The sequence below is a fragment of the Canis lupus genome, chromosome 15 (assembly GCF_048164855.1).
Source record: "Canis lupus baileyi chromosome 15, mCanLup2.hap1, whole genome shotgun sequence".
NCBI lineage: Eukaryota > Metazoa > Chordata > Mammalia > Carnivora > Canidae > Canis > Canis lupus.
The window spans coordinates 26,948,020-26,970,035 of NC_132852.1; the positions used below are offsets into that span (position 1 = coordinate 26,948,020).

At 55.5% G+C, this 22,016-nt stretch overlaps 1 protein-coding gene across 1 annotated transcript; it reads right to left on the bottom strand.

The window, feature by feature from the left end:
* Window positions 1-8,282: 8,282 nt before the first annotated feature.
* Window positions 8,283-20,477, bottom strand: DUSP4 (dual specificity phosphatase 4). Its single transcript, XM_072776263.1, has 4 exons — window positions 19,665-20,477; window positions 10,516-10,661; window positions 9,294-9,513; window positions 8,283-8,803 (listed from the first exon to the last, which is right to left on the bottom strand). The coding sequence occupies exons 1-4, from the start codon at window positions 20,095-20,097 to the stop codon at window positions 8,418-8,420; spliced, it is 1,185 nt and encodes a 394-aa protein (XP_072632364.1). The 5' UTR covers window positions 20,098-20,477; the 3' UTR covers window positions 8,283-8,417.
* Window positions 20,478-22,016: the final 1,539 nt, after the last annotated feature.

Below are 22,016 nucleotides of genomic sequence, written 5' to 3' on the forward strand. Positions count from 1 at the left end.
TGGGGGAGAGATTGCATAAATCTAAACATCACATACACTTTTATCAGACATATCACATTCTCTGACCACAGCAGTAAGACTATAACCATCAGGGAAACTGAGTGGGGAAAAATTAGAGAGGAAGACAAACCATAAGAGACTCCTAACTCTGGGAAACAAACAGGGCTGCAAAGGGGAAGAGTGGGAGAGGATGGGGCGACCAGGTGACGGGTACTAAGGAGGGCACTTGATGGGATGAGCATTTGATGTCTTAAAAATTAAAAAAGACTATACCCATCACATAGAGTAGTTAAAAAACAAAAAGCTAGCCACTTGGGGGTTTAAAAACATTTTAATAGCTAAAAAAGAAAATAAAAAGTGAAATTACATACTATTTAAAAAATAATTGGTTGATACTATTATAAAATATTATGCAGCCACTGAAAAGCTGGCTGGGTCAGTTAAGCATCCAACTCTTCATTTAGGCTCAGGTCATGATCTCAGGGTGGTGGGATCAAGCCTTGCATCAGGCTCCGTGCTCAGCAAAGGAGTCTGCTTGAGATTCTTTCTCGCCCTCTGCCCCTCCCCCACCACCCTTTCTTAAAAAAAAAAAGAAGAAAAGATGAAGGAGAACCGATACACAGACACAGGATATCTCCAAGAGTTTGCTGTTAAAGTGAAAAGGCAGGCTGTGTGCGGATCAACACGTGTCCGCCACCATCCCCTAGGGCAGGAGGGTCAGACTGAGCAAAGACACGTTCTCTCAATTCTAGTGCTTTATGCCTTCGCAACTCAGAAGCCAAGAATGTGATTCCTTAGGTTCTGCGTCCGGGCCGGTGCCATCCCTGACCCCAGGCAGTGAGAGTAAATGTGTAGGTGATCAAACTGAGGGCAGGGCAGGGGTAACAAGGAACAGCCAGAGGGAAACTTCTGGTAGCAATATCATCCTGTCAAACACTACATTTATACAACACGTGAATAAAAGTCTCAGAGTATGGGGATCCCTAGGTGGCTCAGCGGTTTAGCGCCTGCCTTTGGCCCAGGGCGCGATCCTGGAGACCCGGGATCGAGTCCCACATCAGGCTCCCTGCATGGAGCCTGCTTCTCCCTCTACCTGTGTCTCTGCCTCTCTCTCTCTCTCTCTCTCTATATATATATATATATATATATATGTCTATCATAAATAAATAAATAAACAAATCTTAAAAAAATAATAAAAAACATAAAAGTCTCAGAGTAATTACACCAAACAGCTCATTTTGGTTGCCGAAAGTTAACAGAAGTGGGATGCAGGGCAGGGATATGGAAGAGAATCGTTCCATTTTTATTCTCACCTGTTTGTTCTTTGAAATTTGGGGCAGTGAGCACATTTCCATATGTTAATCCCTGAGCAGCTTTATTGGGATATAATGTATATGCCATAAAGTTTTACCCATTTTCAGTGCGCAGTTCAGTGATTCTTAGGTTTACTAAATTTACGAGTCTTCCAACCACCGCCAAAGAGGTGAGCAAGATCAGCGTGGGACTCTGATGGGAGGCGCCTGCCCGGAGCCTCAGGGCCAAGTTCAGTAGCCTCCCCCTGAACTTCCCTGCGACACCGTGTAGGAGCCAAGCCCCTCAGTTCCCGCTCTGCTAAGACTCGATTCCCTGCTCTCACGGGAGGTCCGAGCGCTGTTCCAGACCATCCTGGCGCCCTGTTCCGAGGTTCCCAGGGCTGCCATGGGGCCTTTGCTAATTGCTGGAGATAAAGTGCGCACCACTTAGATGGTGGATCCAGAGGCTGAACAGAGCCTTCAGGGGACGGACGGTTATGAAATCCCCAATCTCAAGGGTAACAGAAGATGGTCCTGTAAAGGCCTCTCCTTGGGACGCCCGGGTGGCTCAGTGGTTGAGCGTCTGCCTTCGGCCCAGGGCCTGATCCCAGAGTCCCGGGATCAAGTCCCACATCGGGCTCCCTGCCTGGAGCCTGCTTCTCCCTCTGCCTGGGTCCCTGCCTCTCTCTGTGTCTTTAGTGAATAAATAGATACAATCTTTAAAAAATAATAATAAAGGCCTCTCCTCCTAAAGATGTGTGTTGGAGAAATGGAGCCTTTTCACGTGTTTCTCACCCACTGCTGCCCATGCACGCTCTTGCTAACAAACATCTCTCACAGGAAGAGGACGCCCCTCCGGCTGGTCAGAACTCAGCACATCCCTGGGCATGAGGGTCCTATGCCTCAGGACGGACACGTTTTTCTTGTTCTTTCTCCTGCCACAAAGTCCTTCCCTTCCCTTCTCTACCAGCAACTTGGAAGATAGCCTAGTGTGGGGCTGGCTCGCTCAACTTGGCTCTTTTAGGTTCATGGAGAAGGAAGTTGGTCCGAGCTGGCTTGTCCTACTCAGGTCTTGTCTGAGAACCCATTCGATGGATGCTCCGAATCCTTGGATGAAAATGCAGTCCAAACCTCTCCACCCTCATGGCACTGTGTGTGCTCAAGGGAAGCAAGGGAAGGAATTTGGGGGTCATGGGTTCATGGGAATGTCTTACCCAGAGACCCCAGAGCTACACAGGTCACCTGCCTCAACCGGCTGCCAGACAGTTTCAGCTCTGTATTCTGCTGGCGGAGAATTCCAGCACATACTCTCTCTAGCCAGTTGTCCTCCTTATCAGGCACTGGGTTGATCTCTGTGCCACTCACTGGGGAGCTGGAAAGACACCTTTGGTGGACTCAGATGTAAAAAGGTGAACTCTCAGGGGGAGGCGGGGGGTCCTGTAAAATCAGTGGGGACTTCCAACCCTCCCCCCTCCACTCCCTCCTTGGATTGTGCTTTTACAGCTTCCTACTTTCTAGCATTTCTTTATCTAAGAATAGGTGTATCCTGTGATGTTTTCTGGATCAGATGGGGCCGCTGATACTATACATTATGGTTTGAAAGCTCTTTCAGTCCTTGGAAGAGATCTTAGATGACAAATGTCTCTAGGTTAGGAGTGAAACTTGCGTTTTCAGGTTTTCTTGAGTCTGAGAAGTTGACACGTTTCAACCAACATAGTAGGAAGTGACATCCTGTGACTTCTGAAACCAGATCATAAAAAGAGGTAGGTGTTGGCTGAAACCCTCCCGCCGGAGCTCTGATCTGTCTTGTGAGAAATCTGACTGCTCCGGGGAGAGGGCGAGTGTCAGCGCTCCAGGTGACTGTCACCACTGAGCTCTCAGCTGAAAGCCACTGACTGCCAGTCATTCGAGCATGTATTTTGGATGCCCAGTCTCACTACCTTCAGATGACAGCAGCACGAGCGCCATCGCTGCCTGTGACCACCTGAGAGACTCCCGGGGAGGACTACTCGGCAGAGCTTTTCCCTAGTTTCTAATCCACAAACTCATGAGCAAAATTAAGTGGTTATTGGTTTACACAATGAAGTCCTTGGGTATCATCATAGTAATAGTGACAGTAATTGAAAGTTATGGTCTGGGGGTCAAAAGGAAGAGTGATAGAAGAAGACAGAGCTGTTTCAGGCATTCGTGAACTAGCTGGAAATCAGAAAGCGCCTGTGGGAGTCTGTAGGGAAGGAGTCTTTAGGTGGGCCCCCAAATCCCTAGTTTTTATGTCATCTCCCACAGCACAGAAGCTATAAATCCCATCCCACCTTGAGTCTCTCCCATGTACTCTATCAGTTGTGCTGCCTATTTCTGCAGATTTAGATCCCTAGGTGAAATAAAGATCATTTTGCCATGTTCCTCAAAAACCCGGTTGTTTTGAGATCACATTTAATGTAAATTAATTTATGGAGAAGTATCTTTTCAGTATTGAGTCTGTGTATCTGAGAGCGTAATACATCCTTTGCTTTTTTCAAAAGTTCTTTTACGTCCCTTGGTAGGGAGGGCCTTACCATGGCCACATATGGGTCTCTTGCCTATCTCTGGTAAAGTTTATTGTAGGCTTTTCATCTTGAAATTATATTGGAAGTGGGATCTACTACTTCTCTTTTATTTTTAATTGCTATTTTTTTTTACCTAGGAGAGCTATTTTTTCCTATTCACTTCACAATCAAGCACTTACTGAATTCTCTTATTCCTGATGGACGACTTTCAGTTGATTCTCTGGCTTCTCGGACACCCATCATCTGCAAACTTGGCTTCCCCCTTTCCAAATTATATACCTCATTTTTTTTCAGGTGTCAATCACATTGGCTGGTGCTTCCAGAATGTTAAATAACAGTGATTCAGTGGGAATGCATGTTTGCTAGCATGTTTTTGGTTTACGACTTGGGGAATTCATACCAGAATTTGATACAAGCAATCCACAGATCAGCCCTGGGGGAACATGGACTTAAATCCATGTATTTTTTTCCCATCTGGCCTTGAATAATAGTAACAATACTGAAAAATATTGCTAATTTCCATGATCCCAATGGACTATGAAGTCAGGAAAATTTCCTAGGATTCTGTGTGAGCCAGGTGAAGAGGGGTGTCTGAGCGGGGTAACGCCTTACATGTCACCTTGTGCTTAGGCCCTTTGATAGACTTCTCCAAAGCCAAGGAGCCATCGTGTGCCTGGCCAGAAGCAGATTCTCAGATGAAGGAACTCTCTGTCTCTTATGCTTCAATTATTTCTTCCCATCAGAGGCTCTGCCTGGAGAAACCAGGTTCTTAGAGATGCAGGTCAGCCTGCTCCAGTCACTGTCCCTGGGTGGTGTTCAGGGAGCAAAATTGGGCTCGCTGATTTTACCAGCCAGTCTACTCTTACCGTGGATGTCGCTAGGTGCACAGGATTATCAAACGCCCCAGACCTTTGGTTCCCTTCCAAGTCATCACAGCAGTGCAGTTTTTAAGGAAAGGATAAACCAGGCCAGACATGGTTGAAAACGTATTTATTTTTCTTCAAATGATCTTTTTTCAAGCAATAAATAAAAAGACATGTCGACTGTTCTAAAAAACAAAATGAAACAAACAAACAAAATCCCCTAAACTATATACATCCTACAGAAATACAAGCATATCAAATGTAGAAATGACAGCACTCTGAAAGATGGGGCTATTTACAAAAGTTACAAGTATTGCATTGCTCTGTCTTGAAGAAGCCTCTTCCTCATATGACTCATTAGCTCTAAGGATGGGCAGGGTGCTCCTGGGGGGGCAGGGGTATCTTCAAGAGGTGAAACTCCCCCATCTTTCTTGCTAGACAAGGAACACTGAAGGAAAAATCCCAACCTCCAGACACTGTATTCAGTTCCCTCACAATTCTCCATAGATCAGCTGCCTTTGGAGGAGCATGGTAGGTGCCCTGTTTGAGAGATCGCATGCTCCTTGAGCTCCTCAGAGAAACCATCTTGTCCCTCAGCCGGGCTGGGACTGGCGGTGAGACCTGCTGAGCCAGTGACAAACCCTTGGCTGTGGTTTCTGTAAGACCAGCTAGCTCTGGGTTATTAAGATCCGCCTCCAACAGCACCTAGCCCTCCAGAAAGCAAGGAGGTCTTCCCTACCTTGGCCACACATGGAAAGGAAGCCTTTAGGGAGTTTTGAAGCACACGGACACCTGGGTCCCAGCTCCAGAAATCCTGGTTTCATTGCCCCGGGATAGCCTGGTAATAAGGTTTTCAGAACTCCCCAGCCCATGCCGACAGCCAGCCAAGGTGAACCACCATTTTGATACTATGGGCTTGGTGGCCAACTCCCATCCGAATCAACCATCATCCTACCTCCCTCTGCCCACAGATTTTTCAAATTTTCTCTCCTGGCTTTGCAACCTTGTTGAAAACTCTGGAATCCAGCCAGGAGGAGCACCTGAGCAACTGGCTTCGGGAGGGATGACTAAAGCCATGAGCTCCCAGCTACCTGCTCACAGCGGCCTCAGCCTAGGACTTCTCCATGGGGAAGTCAAGTCGTTACCCTTGGTGCTCCACAAACATCCTTGGGTCACACAAGATTCCAGAAGGGAGCACTGCATCCCTTGGTCTCTAGAAAAGATCCAAGGTAGCCGACAGCACAGTTGATAGGATCCGTCAAAGTGGCAATACTTTCTGGCCGTTACAGAAATCTTGCATTACCAGAAATCACTTCATGGGAGAGATGCCGATTGAAATCCACCTGGCCATTTGAGCAGACCCTGTGGTGGGGTCTTCGTTGTAGAGTTATTTCGAGTCATCAAAGAGGCTTCTGATGGCAGAATTATGACAAAAAAAAAAAATCCCCCATTCCAATCAAGCCAATTTCCTCTTATCTGAGGGTTCTGGGACTCACGCTGTTATCAACTACAAAGAAATGGCTTTATAACCAGCAGTCTGATATGGGGACAGATTTGAATTGGAAAGAGGGAGAAAGACATGTCTGGGGCTGGTCCTGAGCTCCGACTGTCCATGCGGTTGGAATCCAGTCTGGGAAAGCACGATACACAGGTTTTGGCAAATGTACACTTGTCCTATAGAAAGTGAGTCTGTTCCGGGTTACTTCCCTCTGCCTGCAACAGCCTCGCCCGCCCGCCCCATGTCGATCGGGGGTTGGAACCCACAGCTCTCTCAGCTGCAGGACTCAAAGGACCTCACTCATCACAGAACATAGAGCAACTTCCAGGAATCGAGGAAAAAGTGGGAACAGCCAACTGTGCCATCTCTAAATAGGTCCACTGTCCAGGAACCCCAACCCCTCTCACCTCACCCCTACCTACTCAGCCAAGCAGCTCCCAGGGATGGAGGGCGCCTCTGGCTTTTCTGAAAACAGGAAGTGGGAACTCTGGCCTCACCCAAAGACAGGGCTGGACAAAGGCAAGATGAGTGATGCCAACACAGGTTCATGGTTATGGAAGGAAATGTAATGAACCTGGTCCTGTCGGAGATGCCAGGATGAGAGAGAGCATTCCAACACTATTCTGATGTTGAGGCTTGAAGTTATTTATGGATGAGCAAGAATGTTCATTTAGATTTAGACTCACAAGGGGCTAAAAAAAACACACAAACAAACCCCAAAACAAACAAACGAACAAAAAAACAAAAAACAAACATGCTCTCATTTCTAGACAAGTTTGCAAATACCTCTACACTGGCACTCTGGAACAACACCGTTCCACACTACTACAAAGTAACATGTAGCTTCCCTCCTCCCTCCCCCCAAGCCCAACCCACAGAAAACATCCTTCTCCCTCAGAAAGCCTTGTCTCCATTTGGAAAGGCTCCTTAAAATGGCATTACCCCAAGAAAGAATTCCGAAACGGCACCCGAGTGCCCACGGCGCCCGTTATAGAAGCCCAGCAGCCAGCTCCGCACTCTAGCCAGCTCCGTACTCACACCGTCTTCCATTCCAGAGCTGAAACATGGTGTTCACTCCCCTCTTTTTATTCAAACAAGAGCCTTTAAAAATATTCACCTAAGCCAGGAATTTTAAAAAGGCAAGAACTTGTTGGTGGACTTCCTTCTAAGCAAACCTTCTAAAATTAAAGACACCGATTTCTGCAGAGGAGAGAAGATGGTACTTCCAATCACAGAGGATTCACATCTGGTCTGTGTCTAGTTAGCTGGTTTCCCCAGTGGCCTTGGCTCGATGGTTCGCTGTAGGAAAATCTCAGCTGCACCCAATTATTCAGGAGCACCTTATACGATATGGCATTTATCGCAGAAGACATGCAAGTCTTCAGGCAAGGCTGGGAGAAAATGCTCCCACCGCCAAATGGAATTACGGGGCCCAAGAAAAGGTGGTATCATTGGGCCCTCACCCTGCTTTCCTGGTGCCTGTGGCCAGCAACCAGCCTCAAGAGAATCCGAAAGTCATCTTTCTCTTTCTTCCTCCTGCCACCCCACCCTGCCTGCTTCCCCGAGGCTACCAGTGTGAGCTGACCGCCAGGCCACCCTATCCATACCTAGGACGTACCAGCTAGCTCCCACTGCTCTGACAGCTGCATGCGACGGGGCTCCACCGCGGACACGGACATAAATACACCCTAAATTCACCGTCACTAGACTCCTTGCACTTACATACTCTGAGCAAATTCTTAATAAATACTTTTATTTATTATTAAGCATAATTATCCACCTGTTGGTGATTTTGAAAGGAAAACCATGTCCTGTAAGATTTCTTTAAAAACAACAACAACAAAAAAACACGAACCCCCCCACTCCCCCGGAAAAAAACAAACAAACACAAAATAACAAAAAAACAAAACCTGTTACAAGAACAAAAAAGGACGAAGCACACAGAACCAGGCACTTCTGGCAAACTTTTCTTTTTGTACCTTTCCCACCCCCCCTCCCCCCCTCCCTTAGTAAAACTGGGTGGGCACCTTTGCCAGGATCTGTGGGTTTCATAACTTCAAGCCTTACTGCTTAAAAAAATGAGGTAAGAAATCCCTATCTGAAAAGTAACACGGACACACGAACCGAACCCAGGTGCTCCCTGCCCGCGGAGGCAGCCGTTATTGCTCTAGGTCGGGGGTTTTGTCCTCGGCTTGTGACCGGCCGAGGTCCTTGTTGCCTAGCAGCTGGGGGAGGTGGTGATGGGGCTGTGCAGGTAGGGCAGGCTGCTGGGGGCCGCGTGCACGCCCACCGACACCGGGAAGCTGAACACGAACTGCGACGTGGGCGTGGGGGTGGCCTGGCCGCGCTCGCGCAGGGGCCCCGAGGGGCTGGCGGCCTCGGCGGCGCAGGACGTGGCCAGGACCTGGGACTCGAACTGCAGCAGCTGCCCCATGAAGCTGAAGTTGGGCGAGATGATGCTCCGCCGCTGCTTGACGAACTCGAAGGCCTCCTCCAGCCGCACCCGCTTCTTCATCATCAGGTAGGCCAGGCAGATGGTGGCCGAGCGCGAGATGCCCGCCTGGCAGTGCACCAGCACGCGGCCGCGCCGGTCCTTCACCGCATCTGGGGCAGAGGCGCGGGTCAGGGCGGCCGGGCGGGCCGGGGGAGGGGCCAGGGCCGGGGCCAGGGACCGGGCCAGGGCCAGGCAGGGACCAACATCCCCAGCCCGCTGAAGGGGCTAGACCCCCTCTGGCCTATTCTTGAGATGGCACCAAACAAAGGCACCAGGCTTGGAAAAAACCTTCAAGGATTTCTACTGGCACAAACAAAACCAAGGACCCAATTCTCCCTTTACCTGTCCTCCTCCCCTGCCCCAAAGCCTTAACATCTACACGTCTGGCGACGTGCAAGAGGAACAGGGGTGGCGGGAGTGAGAATCCATCTGGTATCCCCCACCCACCAACATCCAGCCAGCCAGCCCTCCGTAGAGGCAGAGGGAGAAAGGCCCTGGAGACAGCCCCCCACCCCAGTCCCTCCTTGGGCAGGCCAGCCCTCGGGGTTCCGGCTCACCCGCCCGCACCCGGCCTCCCCGGCCCTGCAGGAGCCAACTTACCGATGTACTCGATGGCTTCCATGAACCAGGAGCTGATGTCTGCCTTGTGGTTGTCTTCCACCGGGATACACTTGTACTGATAGTGTCCTTCAAAGTGGTTTGGGCAATCAGAGGAGACGTTCAACAGGGCCGTGATCCCCAGGGCATCCAGCATGTCCCTCCGGGCAGCGTGGTAGGCACTGCCAAGGTAGAGGAAGGGAAGGATCTCCACCGGACCCCCCTGCACCAGAAAGGGAAAAAGCACAGGCCCCCCAGACATCGTGAGTGGAAGGCAACCGGGGTAAGAGGTGGGGGTGCTTGGACAGGGAGAGGGAGCTGGTCCCAGGCGGGCGGGGGCTGGGGTGGGGTGCAGAAGGCCTGCGGACTCAGGCCTCCCAGGTTCCCCTTAGCCTGCTGGGGCTCGTGGTGGGAGGACAGGCCCAGTGGGCTCCTCTCGCCTTTACACCGCGCTCTGCTGGGAGCGGAGTCGTCAGGACCGGTAAGGCAGCGTGGGCCCCACCTGCCCCTTGATCAGTGACGTGCCAGTCGCAACGCTGGCCTTGCCACATCCTTGGCAACATGAATCTACACCTAATCGCCAGGCTACCTGGTGTGTTGGCTTAGGGACTTATTTGTAGGATACATCTTCACTTGGCACCTTCAAAACAGGTCCTGTCGACCTCACAGACAAGAGGACAGATCTTGGCAGTGTTAAGTAACACGGGCCGAAATCTGAGACATTTTCGGAGTCAGATCAACCCAAAGAATCTGGGATCCGGGAGCAGAGTTCCTGGGCCCCATAAATTCACTCCCTCTCCATCTAAATGAAAGGGCTAGGAGTTGGCTCGTAAGAAATGCAGCAGCTTAAGCTGGTTTTCTTAGGGGACAGGGTGGCCTCAGGGACCTGGGGTGAGCCTTCAGAGAGGTGACCTCTCCTTTCTAAGCATTAGGTCACACACTTCTGTTTTCAGCACTCCTCGCCCGTCTGCGTGGAACTCCAGAGGCTAAGTCACAAAGTTATGTCTTTGTATTATTTTTCCAAGTGAGGCTAAGAAGAGGGAAAGGCAAGAATCCCGAGGAACAGATGCACCCTCCCTAACACCCAATCCCAATACATGCAGGGCTCCCTGCGTTCTCCCCAACCTGAGGCACCGCATCTCAAGCCTCTGAAAAGCAGAAACCTGAAAATAGGCCCCCCTGCCCCCACATTGCCGTATTCTTTGGGGCCGGGCCCCCAGTCTACCTGGTCGTGCAGGGGGGTTCCACAGGAGCTGCAGCCCACGTCCAAGGATTCCGCTGTGCTGGCGGGCACAGCAGGGGGGATGGCTGCCAGGGCCTTGGTTTTGGAACAGAATTCTGGGTACTCGGAGGAAAACCTCTCATAACCACCTGTAAAAGAGAAGCATGCACGGGTAGTAGGGTCACGAAGCCAGCAGAAATCCAGAAAGTGCTCGAGTCCTACCCCTGGGCTGAGGAGCAGGGCTGGGAAGCCGGGGCCGGCTGGACCCACACTGGCCACTGGGTGGCGCTGTGGCACCAGCGATAACGGCAACGGAGCCTGCACAGAGCCTCATCGGGCCCAGACTCCGTCCTGAGTGCTGGAAGGAAAGTTCTGGGAAGGAGCCTTAGGTATGGGGTGCAGATACAGAACGGAGGACGAGCAGGGCGCCTGCAGACGGGGCCTAGCACAGCAGCTCCTCAGGGTGGTGATGGGACCCTGCACAGCAGCTCCTCAGGGTGGTGATGGGACCCTGCACAGCAGCTCCTCAGGGTGCTGGTAAAGCGTGGAAGGCAGGAAGGTCTCCGTGGGTCCGCGGGCCGCATGGACGCGGCCTGGTGCCGCCCGGGGCCTGCAGGGATGTCCCTCATCCCAACCCCCGCCCTTCCTCTGCAGAGGAGCCCCAATGAGGGCGAGAAGGGAGAAAAAGCAACGAGCCCGGCAGCAGCCCTGCCCTCCTCATCTGGGCAACAGAACAGGCGCCAACCGCCCGGCCTCCGCGGCTCCATCAACAAGGGCCCCAAATCCGAGGAAACGGGGCGCACGCAGAGGTCCCTCTTGCTGCACACGGGGTCGGGCGGGGCAGGGTTTCCCGGGCCCCCAGTTGCTGAGCTCCGCAGTGACTGGTTATCTGTGGGATCGTCTTCGGGGAAGGGAGGTCTTTTAAGGAGAAAAAGAGATAAACGGTCAACTGGTCCCTGGAGTCGGGTGCGTGCCTGGTGTGGGCTGGGGGCGGGCAGACGGGAGCCCCGCCACCCTGGGTGCCCCCTGGTGCCCCCGGGGCTCCGGCGGCTCTGCGAGAGCTCAGCACGACCTACCCCTACCCCTACCCCTACCCCTACCGGCAGCGGCTGGAGCTGCTGGGATTTTCCCCGGCGGTTTCGGCAGGCGGGTGGGGGGGAGGCCCATCGGTGGAGCCGAGGTGGGGAAGGCCGCCTGCCACCTGCGCGCACTCAGTGACAGCAGGTCCGTGAGGCCCCACCCCCACGCCCCCCACCCCCAGAGCTACTGCTTTGCAGAGGAAGGAGCAGAGCATACTCTCCTCTGAGCCCCCCTCTTGTGCATTCCCTCCGTTCCCCCCAGGGGCATAGCTGGCTGTCTCCCGGGTCACCGGCCTCACTCCTCCTGCTGAGGCCCAATAACCAGAGTCCCCTGGGGGGGGGGGGGTGCCCGCCGGAGGGGACCGGCACCGGCAGTTTCAGGAGTGTTGTTGGCCTTAGTGGTCATCTCAGCATCTTAGGTGCCCCTCCTGCCCGTTTGCGCCCCTTTTTCCTGGGAAGACTAACAACATGCTGCCCCAAATGCACTGAATGGAGGATGGGGGAAGAGCCAGCAGTTTTGTTTTGTTTTTTTTAAGATTTTATTTATTTGGGGGGGGGGGAGGGCACAGAGGGAGAAGCCGACTCCCCGCTGAGCAGGGAGCCTGAGGATCTGGGACCCTGGGATCAAGGCAGATGCTTAAGCGGCCGAGCCCCCCAGGCGCCCCCAGTGAGGTCTTCAGCTGCAGTCCCCCAGACAGGACTCTGGGAAACTCTGTTAAATGTTCCCCCTGGGAAAGGTGGAAGGGGAAATGGATCAATCGAGAAACCGCTGGTGAACACCTACATGCAAAGCCATTACTTGTTAACTCTACATAGTTCTACAGCATTTGAAGATTTTTAAGTAAAACTAATCTGTTTACACTTACACAGTTTGAGCTACTCAAATACATTTTTTTTCCAAATAAATGTAAGGCATGGACAGTGCCCTCCAAAAGCTCCTCACCTAGACAGGCAGACTAACAGTGCCCGCTGGCAAGCCAGTGGTGGGGGCACGGGGGTGCCAGGGCCAGGCTGCAAGGCCAGAGGAGGAACACGGCCCCCTCCCGACCGCAGTGCAAGCAGGAGGGGCCTCGGAGGGGGTGACAGCCTTCTTCCCACTGCTGAGAAGGTCCAGGACAGGACACCAGCCTGACCCACGTCAGACTCCCAGGTCTGGGTTGAATCCCAACCCAGCAAATCATCAGCTGTGCAGCCTGGGGCTGCCAGGGAACCTCTCTGAGCCTCTGGCTCCCCTGCAAATGTGATGAACCCTCAGGCCCGGGGAGGACTGACTGGAACAGCCAGTGCTCTGCACCTGGCCTCGGGGAGACACATAATGAAGCGGTTTCCTTTTTTGGCACCTACAAGGGGACCCAGCATTACTGGCATCTTCCCAGACTTGGGACAGCCTTCTCCTCCTGGGCTTTACGGATTTTTGTCCATGCAGAGTCCAGAGATCTGGAAGTCAGACGGTAGAAGGGCAGGCATTGCACGGTCTGAGCTCCAGCATCCGCTGACTCCGGGTGGATCCTAAGTCAGCCCGCAGGCAGCTGACTGGGCAGGGCCAGGCCAGGCTTGAGGGGGGGCCACTTGTCATCTGCCTACCCGCCCCCGCCCCCCCCAGGCCTCTGGGAACAGGACAGAGTGGGAGAAAACAGCATTGCACGGAACAGAGACAGTACTGCTGAAGCCCGTCCCCTCCGGCAGATCTCTAAAGAACAAGCAGAGGGATCCCTGGGTGGCGCAGCGGGTTGGCGCCTGCCTTTGGCCCAGGGCGCGATCCTGGAGACCCGGGATCGAATCCCACGTCGGGTGCATGGAGCCTGCTTCTCTCTCTGCCTCTCTCTCTCTCTCTCTCTGTGTGATTATCATAAATAAATAAAAAATTAAAAAAATATTAAAAAAAAAAGAACAAGCAGAAAGGAACCAAGTGAGGAAGCAGATCTGCTCCCGGGACAGGAGCATCCCCGGTCCCAGGCCAGGGGCAGTGATGAACGGGTTTTCCCTCCTGAGCCGTCGCTAGCCCTGTGAGCAGGACAGTGCCAAAGGCGCTCCTTCTTGCAGGTGGACGAGCTGCAGGCCCAGGACGTGAGGATGAGTAGAACAGGCAACGATGGGCCAAGGGCATGTGTGTGTGTGGGGGGGGGGGGGGCTAGGGGCAGAAGACTGCAAGGTAGGAAACCACTCACGCTCACACCCCACAAGAAAGACCACGTTAGTAAACATAAGAGCCACTGTTAAGAGGACATGCTCGCTATGTGCCCAGCTCTTCCCAAACAAGCATCCAATCAGCAGCCCTTGAGGTGACTGGACCGGATTTTAAGAGGCAACTGAAGTATAGGGCCACCCCAGGGAAGGGCAGGGCCAAGCGTTCAGCCCACTGGCCTTGAAGCCACCTAGTCTGGCACCAGGAGCCCACCCTGCGGGGAACCTGGGTGGCTGAGTGGTTGAGCGTCTGCCTTCCACTCAAGGCATGATCCCGGGGTCCTGGGATGGAGGCCTGCATCCAGCTCCCCACAGGGAGCCTGCTTCTCCCTCTGCCTCTGCCTCGCTGTGTGTGTCTCTCATGAATAAAAATAGAATCTTAAAAAACAAACAAAAAAAGAAGCCCACCCTCCCGTGTGCCCATCTCTGCCTTCTTGGTGGTTCTCTTGGGGGAGGCACAGCCTGCCAGTTTCACTCCATTGAAGACACACAATTTTCAGGCAAAACCAGAAAGTATCTGAACAGGACACTCCTGATAGTTCAGCAAACTCTGCTTCTTTCCAGTGCTTTTCAAACTACAGGTTGTCACATAGACATCGTGACCAGCCCATTTTATTTAATGGGATATAACACAATAGAAACCTCTAGAATGCATTCCATTTAAAGAGGGTATATAATTTCATGGAACTCTGATTTCAGTGTGACTGTATGTATCCCTACAGGGTCATGATGTCAGGATTTTAGACCGTATCCTCTTTAAGTTCCAATACTCTGTGATCCTAAATGTCACAAACTTATTTGTAAACTACAAACTGACAGCAGGTGTCTCTAAGATCTGCTTTTCGAGCTTCTGAATACAATTTCATGACACATAAACCGATGACTTTCCACCTGTTCTATGTCCAACAGAATGCAATTCCATGACAGATATTCTGACTAATTTTGACCCGTTCTTCCCATGTCCTTATTACTCATAAGCGTTCTAGTCTTAAAGCTCACATTTCTTCATTTTGAAACTTGAGAGAGTCTAGAAAGAAGAAAAAAGGAATATAACCCCCCCTCAACCCCCCCCCCCAATCAACTTTCTTGAGGAATAACTACCTGCATAGCTGAACTCCACACTCTTTTTCTCACATTCAGACAGTGAGACAACTGTCACAGCTTACTGCACTGGCCACACATCCAAGCAGGGCTGGGACAGTATGCGTGAAGGTGTTCTAGAAAAGGCAGGCTGATGTAGTGGGGATCGTATCATCACAGTAGGATTCTTAGTGGGGTCTGTGATGGGGGAAGCCAGTCATTTGGTAATGACAGTGATCATGGATCTTAGTAAGGCTGTCGCTCTTCCAATTACCCTTTCAATATTGAGAAATGTCACCCGTTCAGCAGCCAGGGGCTTACTCTTGACATCTTATCAATACAAGGCAAACGCCACCGAGCAAGGAAGTCTGGGGTCATTTACCTTTGAGAACTTCCCCTGATGTGGGTGTTAATTCAGTAAGCACCCTTGTAGATCCTGAGCAGTATTGAAAATTTACCTAAGTGAGCTTCTCCCTCCAGGCCCCACGCACAGACCTACCTGTGCGTCCTGCGCCAGCTGGCTGACACCTAATGGTTGCTCTGGAGCTGGGTCTGGTTTGCGGTCCCTCCCAGAACTTCTGGGCTATCTGCTCCATTCAGCAACGGGCTTCCGCTGGCTTCCGTTGGGAGTGAACTTTTCTTCCTGTCAAACTTCCTTTGTTAGGCGGCAACTGCCTCCTGGTAAGGAAACTGGCTATCTGGTTTCAGATGTTCTGATTTTTTAAAGGAATTTCTTGGCTCCTTAAAAAGGCCACCCTCAGGGCGCCGGGGTGGCTCAGCCTATTAAGCGCATCTGCCTTCGGCTCAGGTCATGATCCTGGGGTCCTGAGATGGAACCCCACGTGGTGGGGGGGGGTGTTAGAGGGAGTCTGTCTCCCTCTCTCAAATAAAATCTTTTTTAAAAAAAGCCCATTTATCCTATGAGCCTCAAGAACATGCCCAAGGCAGCTGTGATAGGTTTAATAATGGTGAGGTTTTCACTTTCAATTTGTACCTACACCCCATCTTTAGTTACTAGTGTACATTGGAAGCATCTAGTATCAAATGATGCAAAAAGTAATGAGTTTGCTTCATTCGTTGTCATTCTTTAATTGAAATCGAAAGAGATTATCTTTAAGGCCTACCACTCTGTGTAATTCTGAGGCTCTCAACCTCTGGCTGCCGTGGGCATTGTGGCCTGGAAGAAGAAAAGCTAATCCGTTTCTCTATGGGTGGAGGAGGTGTGCAGCCCTGGGGTTTGCTGTTTGATGCCACTGACCTCATGGAGGGGTGAGGGGGGCTAGGATGGGCTGGGCAACTGGGAACAGAGAGACAAGACGGTCACCAGAGTTACCAGGGCTGCTGGCTGGGCATTCTCCTCTCCATCACCGGCCTTGCAGGCTGTTTTCTACAAAAAGTGTAATGTCACCATCTGTATTGGTCTGGCCTTAGGACTATAGCATATGTGAGTTCCAGGAGGAAGAAGCTAGAATATCTGAACTGATCGCCCTTTCTCAAAACAGCGCCAGGACAACTTTTAAATCAGAACTCTCATGAAAACGGACAAAAGTCGAGCCGGATGAATTTTACACAGGAGAAAAGTAAAGTAGTGTTTTTATACCTAAAATCTGCATAAGACTGACTTATTTGAGAAATAAGAGACGCAAAGAATGACTTCCATTAGGGTGAGAAAATGATCTTTTTTGTCTAATGACCAGGGTTGAAAACCCCAGTTGGAGGATTTACGAAGGAAACAGAAAGGGACTTCAAGGGAGATGTGTATTGTAATTAAATCTGAAAAGCTGAGATTTCTAAACTTTCCCTAAAAATGCCTTACAAGATTTTAAATAAAGTAAGCTTAGAGATGAAAGTTAAAAGAAAAAGAAAAAGAAAAAGGTTTATGCCCATGGGAATCATTTACTAGCAAAAAGATCAGAAAATGTTATGATTTAGGTTATTGCTCTTAGCAAAACTTAGATAATACTAGGAAATGTAAAGGCTAGGCAGCATTTTATTGACAGAAGTAACATTTACTCTAACGCTGAATTCTTGCGTGTGGCATTAGTTAACTCCCTGCCACGAGTAACCACTGCCCTTCCAAGTGGCAGAAACAGAAAACTGAGATTTTTAAACACAATTAGTTGGTAGAACTGGACAGCTTTTGGCTGGGAAGGATAATACAACTCTGGAAAATACTCTGCTGCTCTTCTGTCCCTGCAGGTTGGCAGAGACCAACCATAGGGTCTTCCACCGGCTTAGTGTCTGGCAACTTCTACTCCACAATCACGACCGCACGTGGAACGAGACACACACAGAGTCCCCTCACATGGAAATTAAAATGAGCAACTCCCATGGGAAACAGATCAGCCAACCGCCTGCCAATCCGGGCATTTACTAAAGATAACCAAAGGGGCTTTTCTTCCCGGGTTCCCTTTAGCTCCCTGCCCCCCAGAGGGCCCTCCCATGGACCCACATCTTCTCCACCAGAACTTAGGAGACATGCTGTCCTCTCCCAGCCGTGTGGGAGCAAACACTTCCCCGTTCTTCCCGGCCTCACTAGGGATGCTTTTCACCAGAGGGCCAAGAGGAGGAAGGGGAACAGGGTTAGGACTTCCTCTTCCTTAGCACAAGTATGAAAATAAGGTAGGTTAAATAGAATATGCGTGGTTACCCCTGGCCGCCTCCTACCATCCCTGCAGGACTAGCCCCTTACCACCACCACCACCAGCACCATCACCCCTTCTTCATTTTGGGGGGGCTGCTTCCAAAGGCAGGCTTCCTTTGGCTTAGAAGACCTAGCCAAACCTTTCCTGGCTACTCCCGGGGCCTGTTCCCGAGGAGACAGACGCTAGTTCCACCTGCAGCCCAAGCCTAGGCCCTAACGGATGTGGACGCCGGGAAGCCTCCCGCCGCCCCGGGGCCGCACCAGGTCAGACACCGGGGAGCGGGGCAGGCCTCGGGAGGGAGGAAGGAGCCCCTCGAACACTCCTTTTCCTTTGGCCAGAGGCCCCGCCAACAGCCAGGGGGCTGCCCTGTTACTCGGAGGCTCCAGTACCCCTCGGGGCTGTCATTTCCCCGGGAGGCCCCTGGCTTGACCCAGAGCATCGGCCTCGCCGGCTCCCGGAATCCATCGGCCGCGCGCCCTCCCCGGGGGCCCAGGGCCGTGCCCCGAGCCGGAGGAAGGAAACCGCAGAACTAGGCCTCCCTCCCTCCCCCTCCCTCGGGGCTTCAGTGCCCTCGGGCCCGGAAGCCCAGGGCGATCCCCTCCGGGTTCCTTCCAGGAAGAGAAACAAAACAAAACGCACCCAGACTCCACGTGGGTCTGCGCTGCCCCGGGCAGGGCCCCGCCTTCAGGCGCCCGCGGCGAGGGCGCAGGCCTGGGGCCCCGGGGCGCGGGGAGCGGCCGCTCGAGGGGACGCCGCCGGGGACCTCGCTCGCACCGCGGCCGCGGCCGTGGCCCCAGGCGGGGAGGGCAGGCGCCCCCTGCCCGGCACTTTCTCTTACGGCGCTCTGGGGAGAAGAGAGGATTAGGCTCGATCGGGGGTGCAAAAGGCAGCCCTCGCAGAAAAAGAAAAATCAGCAAAATCGCCTTAGTGGTTCAACCGAAGGTCAACGGCAGCAGCTCCCCGGCAGCTGACAGGTCAAACGGCCAGGAAACAACTGCCGAGAACAAAGCCCCCCGCTGTGCGGCAGGGGCGAGCCGGGCCCGCCGGCCCCGAGCGGGGGGAGCTTCTGGGCAGAGCGCGGCGGGGACAGGTTTCCGCCCCTGCTCCCGCCACCACCTCCCTTCCTCGGGGGCGCAGGGCCGGGGGGCAAAGGAGACGGGGAGGAGGCGAAGGGCGCCCGCGGGGCCAGGAGCGGCTCTTTGAAGGCCGGGGTCCGACACGCCTCCCGGGCACGGAGGCCGGACCGGACGCGGGCGCAGGAATGCGCGGAATGCGGCGGCGGGAGGCAGGGGCGCAGCGCCCCGGGGCCCCCGCCCCCCGCGCCCCCCGCGCCCCCCGCGGCCGCAGCAGGCCAGGCAGGTGCGGGCGGCGCACGGGCCCTCCAGGTACTCGGCGCGCCGCCCCCGGGGGTTCCCGGCCTCCGGATCCCACAAGAACTCGCGTCCCCCGAAGTTTCGCCAGGATCCCCTTAGAGCGAGCACGCGCCGCCAGCCGAGAGCCGCGAGCCGCGAGCCGCGAGCCGCGAGCCCCGAGCCCCGTCTGAACAAAAGGTCGCGGCCTGAACTCCGGGGGCACCGTCCCGTCTCGCGTCCCCCGCGGGCTCAGCCCCCCCGCCCCGCCCCGCCCCCGGAGCTGGGGTCTAGCCCGAGGCGGCCGAAGCCGGCCACCTTCCAGGCGGAGCTCGGGGCCGGGCAGCGGGGGACGAGACGCGGAGAGCTCGGCACCAGGTCCGCAGGCCGGGCTCCCTTTCTGCGCTTCGGGGCCGGGGCCCGCGCACCCCGAACCAGCAGGCCGGGCCCGTCCCCTCCCGCACAGCGGCACTTGGGAGCACCCCCTGGGCCGCAGCTGGGCATCGCCGTGGGGTCGCCTGGCCGGAGGCCTGCCGGCTGGGGGTGTACACAAACGCAGAGCGCCCCAAGAGTACGGGCTGGCAGGTGGCAGGGGAGACGCACCCTCTCCGTCTCGGAGGACCTCAGGCGCTCGCGCTCGCACACAGACGCACAAAAAGCTGGCAAACCCACGCGCCCCGGCGCGCACAAAGGAGTGCGCGGGGATGCTCCCGGCCTCGGGTCCCCCCGGGCACTTCTTCCCCGCCCGCCGCGGCGGGGGCCGCCAAGCCCCGCTGCCCCCAGCCGCCCGCTCGCGCGCCGCCGCCCGAGTTTACCTTTGAGGAGGCAGATGTCGGTGCGCTCGGCGTTGCGGCGCAGCGCCCGCACCACCAGCGACACGGTGCTGTCCTCGCGGAGGCTCTCGGCGCGCGGGCTGCGCTCGTCGTAGACGATGACCGCGGAGTAGAGGCCGGAGCGCAGGCGGGCGCGCACCTCCTCCTCGGCGGGCAGGATCTGCTCCAGGCTCACAGAGCCCTTGGCCCGCCGCCGCACGATGGTGTTGCAGCGCACGTTGACCGAGCCTCGGATGTAGCCCGCGCTGTGCGCCAGGAACGGTCTGCAGTCCAGCAGCAGGCACTTGCCGCCGCTCAGCAGCCCCAGGGCGCCGTGGCTGCCGCCGCCGCCCGCGCCGCCACCGCTCTCCTCCCGGTTCATCAGCCTTTTGAGCACGCTGCAGTCCATCTCCCGCAGCTCCTCCACCGTCACCATGGTCGCCGGGCGCGCGAGGGGGCGAAGGACACCTGGGCCGGCCGGGCTGCAGGAAGGGGCGAGCCGGGGCTCAGGGAGGCGCGCGCAGAAGTGGCCGCAAACTTGGCCCCTCGGCCTCCCTCGGGCGGGCCTCTTCTCCCCGGTCCCCTTCGCCCGCGGTCTCCGGGTCACATAGCAGTCCGAGCGGCCTCGGGCAGCAGGACGGGGAGGTGGCGGCGGCAGGGAGTGTGTTTACGGGAGAGGACCGCGGGCTCCCCCTGCCCCGGCCTCTATTGTATTTCCCCCGCGGTGCCGGCGCCGCTCCCCACCGACAGCCGGAGCTGCGCGCACGGCCGCGGCCGGAGTTCCGTCCCGGGCCGCCACCGTATTAAGGCTCCTCTGCGCTCCCCCGGGAGGGGGCCGCGGCATTACTACCTCCGAGGCCCCGCCTCCTGCCATTCCGGGCCGCGCGCCCTCCCCCCGCGCCGGCTCCCCGCCCCGCCGGCCCCTCCCCGGCGCTGAATGGAGCGCGGGCCGCTGGCGCCCGGTCATGGGAACGCGACGTCACAAAGAGCGGAGTAAACAGGGCGCTCGGCGCTCGCCCGCAGGCCCATTCATAAAACCGAGACCTAGAGGAAGCGGGAGGCGGCCTCCGCCGGGCAGGCGAGCGGCAGCGCGGGGACTTTGTGAATGGAGCGCGGCCCGCCGGCCTTCCCCGCCCCGGCCCCGGCCCCGGCCCCGCCCCGGCCCCCGCCCCCGCCCCGGCCCCGGCCCGCCGCACACTAGTGGCCGTGCAGCCGCTCCACCCGCCGCCGCGGCCCTCGGCGCCCAGACCACCGGCATTCGGGCAGCCGGCCTAACCGGGGCCGGGGCCGGGGCCGGGGCGGGGCCGGGGCGCGCTTTAGGGTTCATTCCGTTTGAGCGTCGGGGCCTCGCCCTGAGCAGCGTCGGAGCCCCCCCCCCCCCCCGCCGACCGGAGGGGACCGGGCGACGTTGCCCCGCTGCGCGGCGGGCCCGGCCGGGGACCTCCTCGCCCCGGGGCTGAGCGCGCGCTCCGCCCGGCCGCTCCTTCCACCAGCGCGACTCCTCGAGACCTTGGCTGGTGCATTAGCGTGATCGATTTTCATCGCGAGCCATTAAATCAGCTTTATGGCTTCCCGGGGAACGTGGGCAAGCCCCGGCCCCCGAGATGAAAGGGAAAAGCCCTCCTGCCCCGAAGCCCAGCAAGAGCGAGGTGTCGGGTTTGTTGCTTTACGACCCAGAGGGAGGCATTAATTGCCGGAATGTGGCTCCTACGGAGGAAGGCAGGGGTGCCCCTCCCGTCCACGCTTCCTAAAGATGTTTATTGAATCCTGGGGGGAGGGAGGGGGCCTAACGTTCTCGGCTTTTGGAAAAGTCCTCCCCCCCATCTTCCATACGTGTGAGTTGCTGTCTCCGGAAATGACAATTAGGGTCTACTTCGTGCGAAGCTAGACCCCGAGAAACTGACGCGCAAAGGATTTAAGAAGACCCGAGGCCTTGCGCCCCCCCCCCCGCTCTTTCCAGGCCCCGCAGCCTGCTTCCCGCCCCCAGTTTGACTTAGGCATTGAATTGCCCAGAGGCCGCCTTTGGCTGGGGGTGGTGCGCGCCGCGGGGGGACGCGACAGAAGCCAAAAATTATTCGCCCGACATCTTGCCAAATCTTGTTAGCGAGAAGGAGCCACGGAGCGGGGGAAGGACGGGGCTCCTGGAGGCCGGGTCGCAGCGGAGCCGAGGCGTGCAATCCGGGGCTCGCCTGGAAGCACGATGCCCCCGCCCCCCCGGGGACAGCGGAGGCCGCGGAACCCTCGGGGTCCTTCCCGCCCCCAGCTCGGCCTTCCGCTCGGCTTTTGTTGCCGGCACAGCGGCTCCCTGGAGCTCTCACCTCCGGGCCCCGGGGCCCCCTCCGCTCCGCAGCCGGG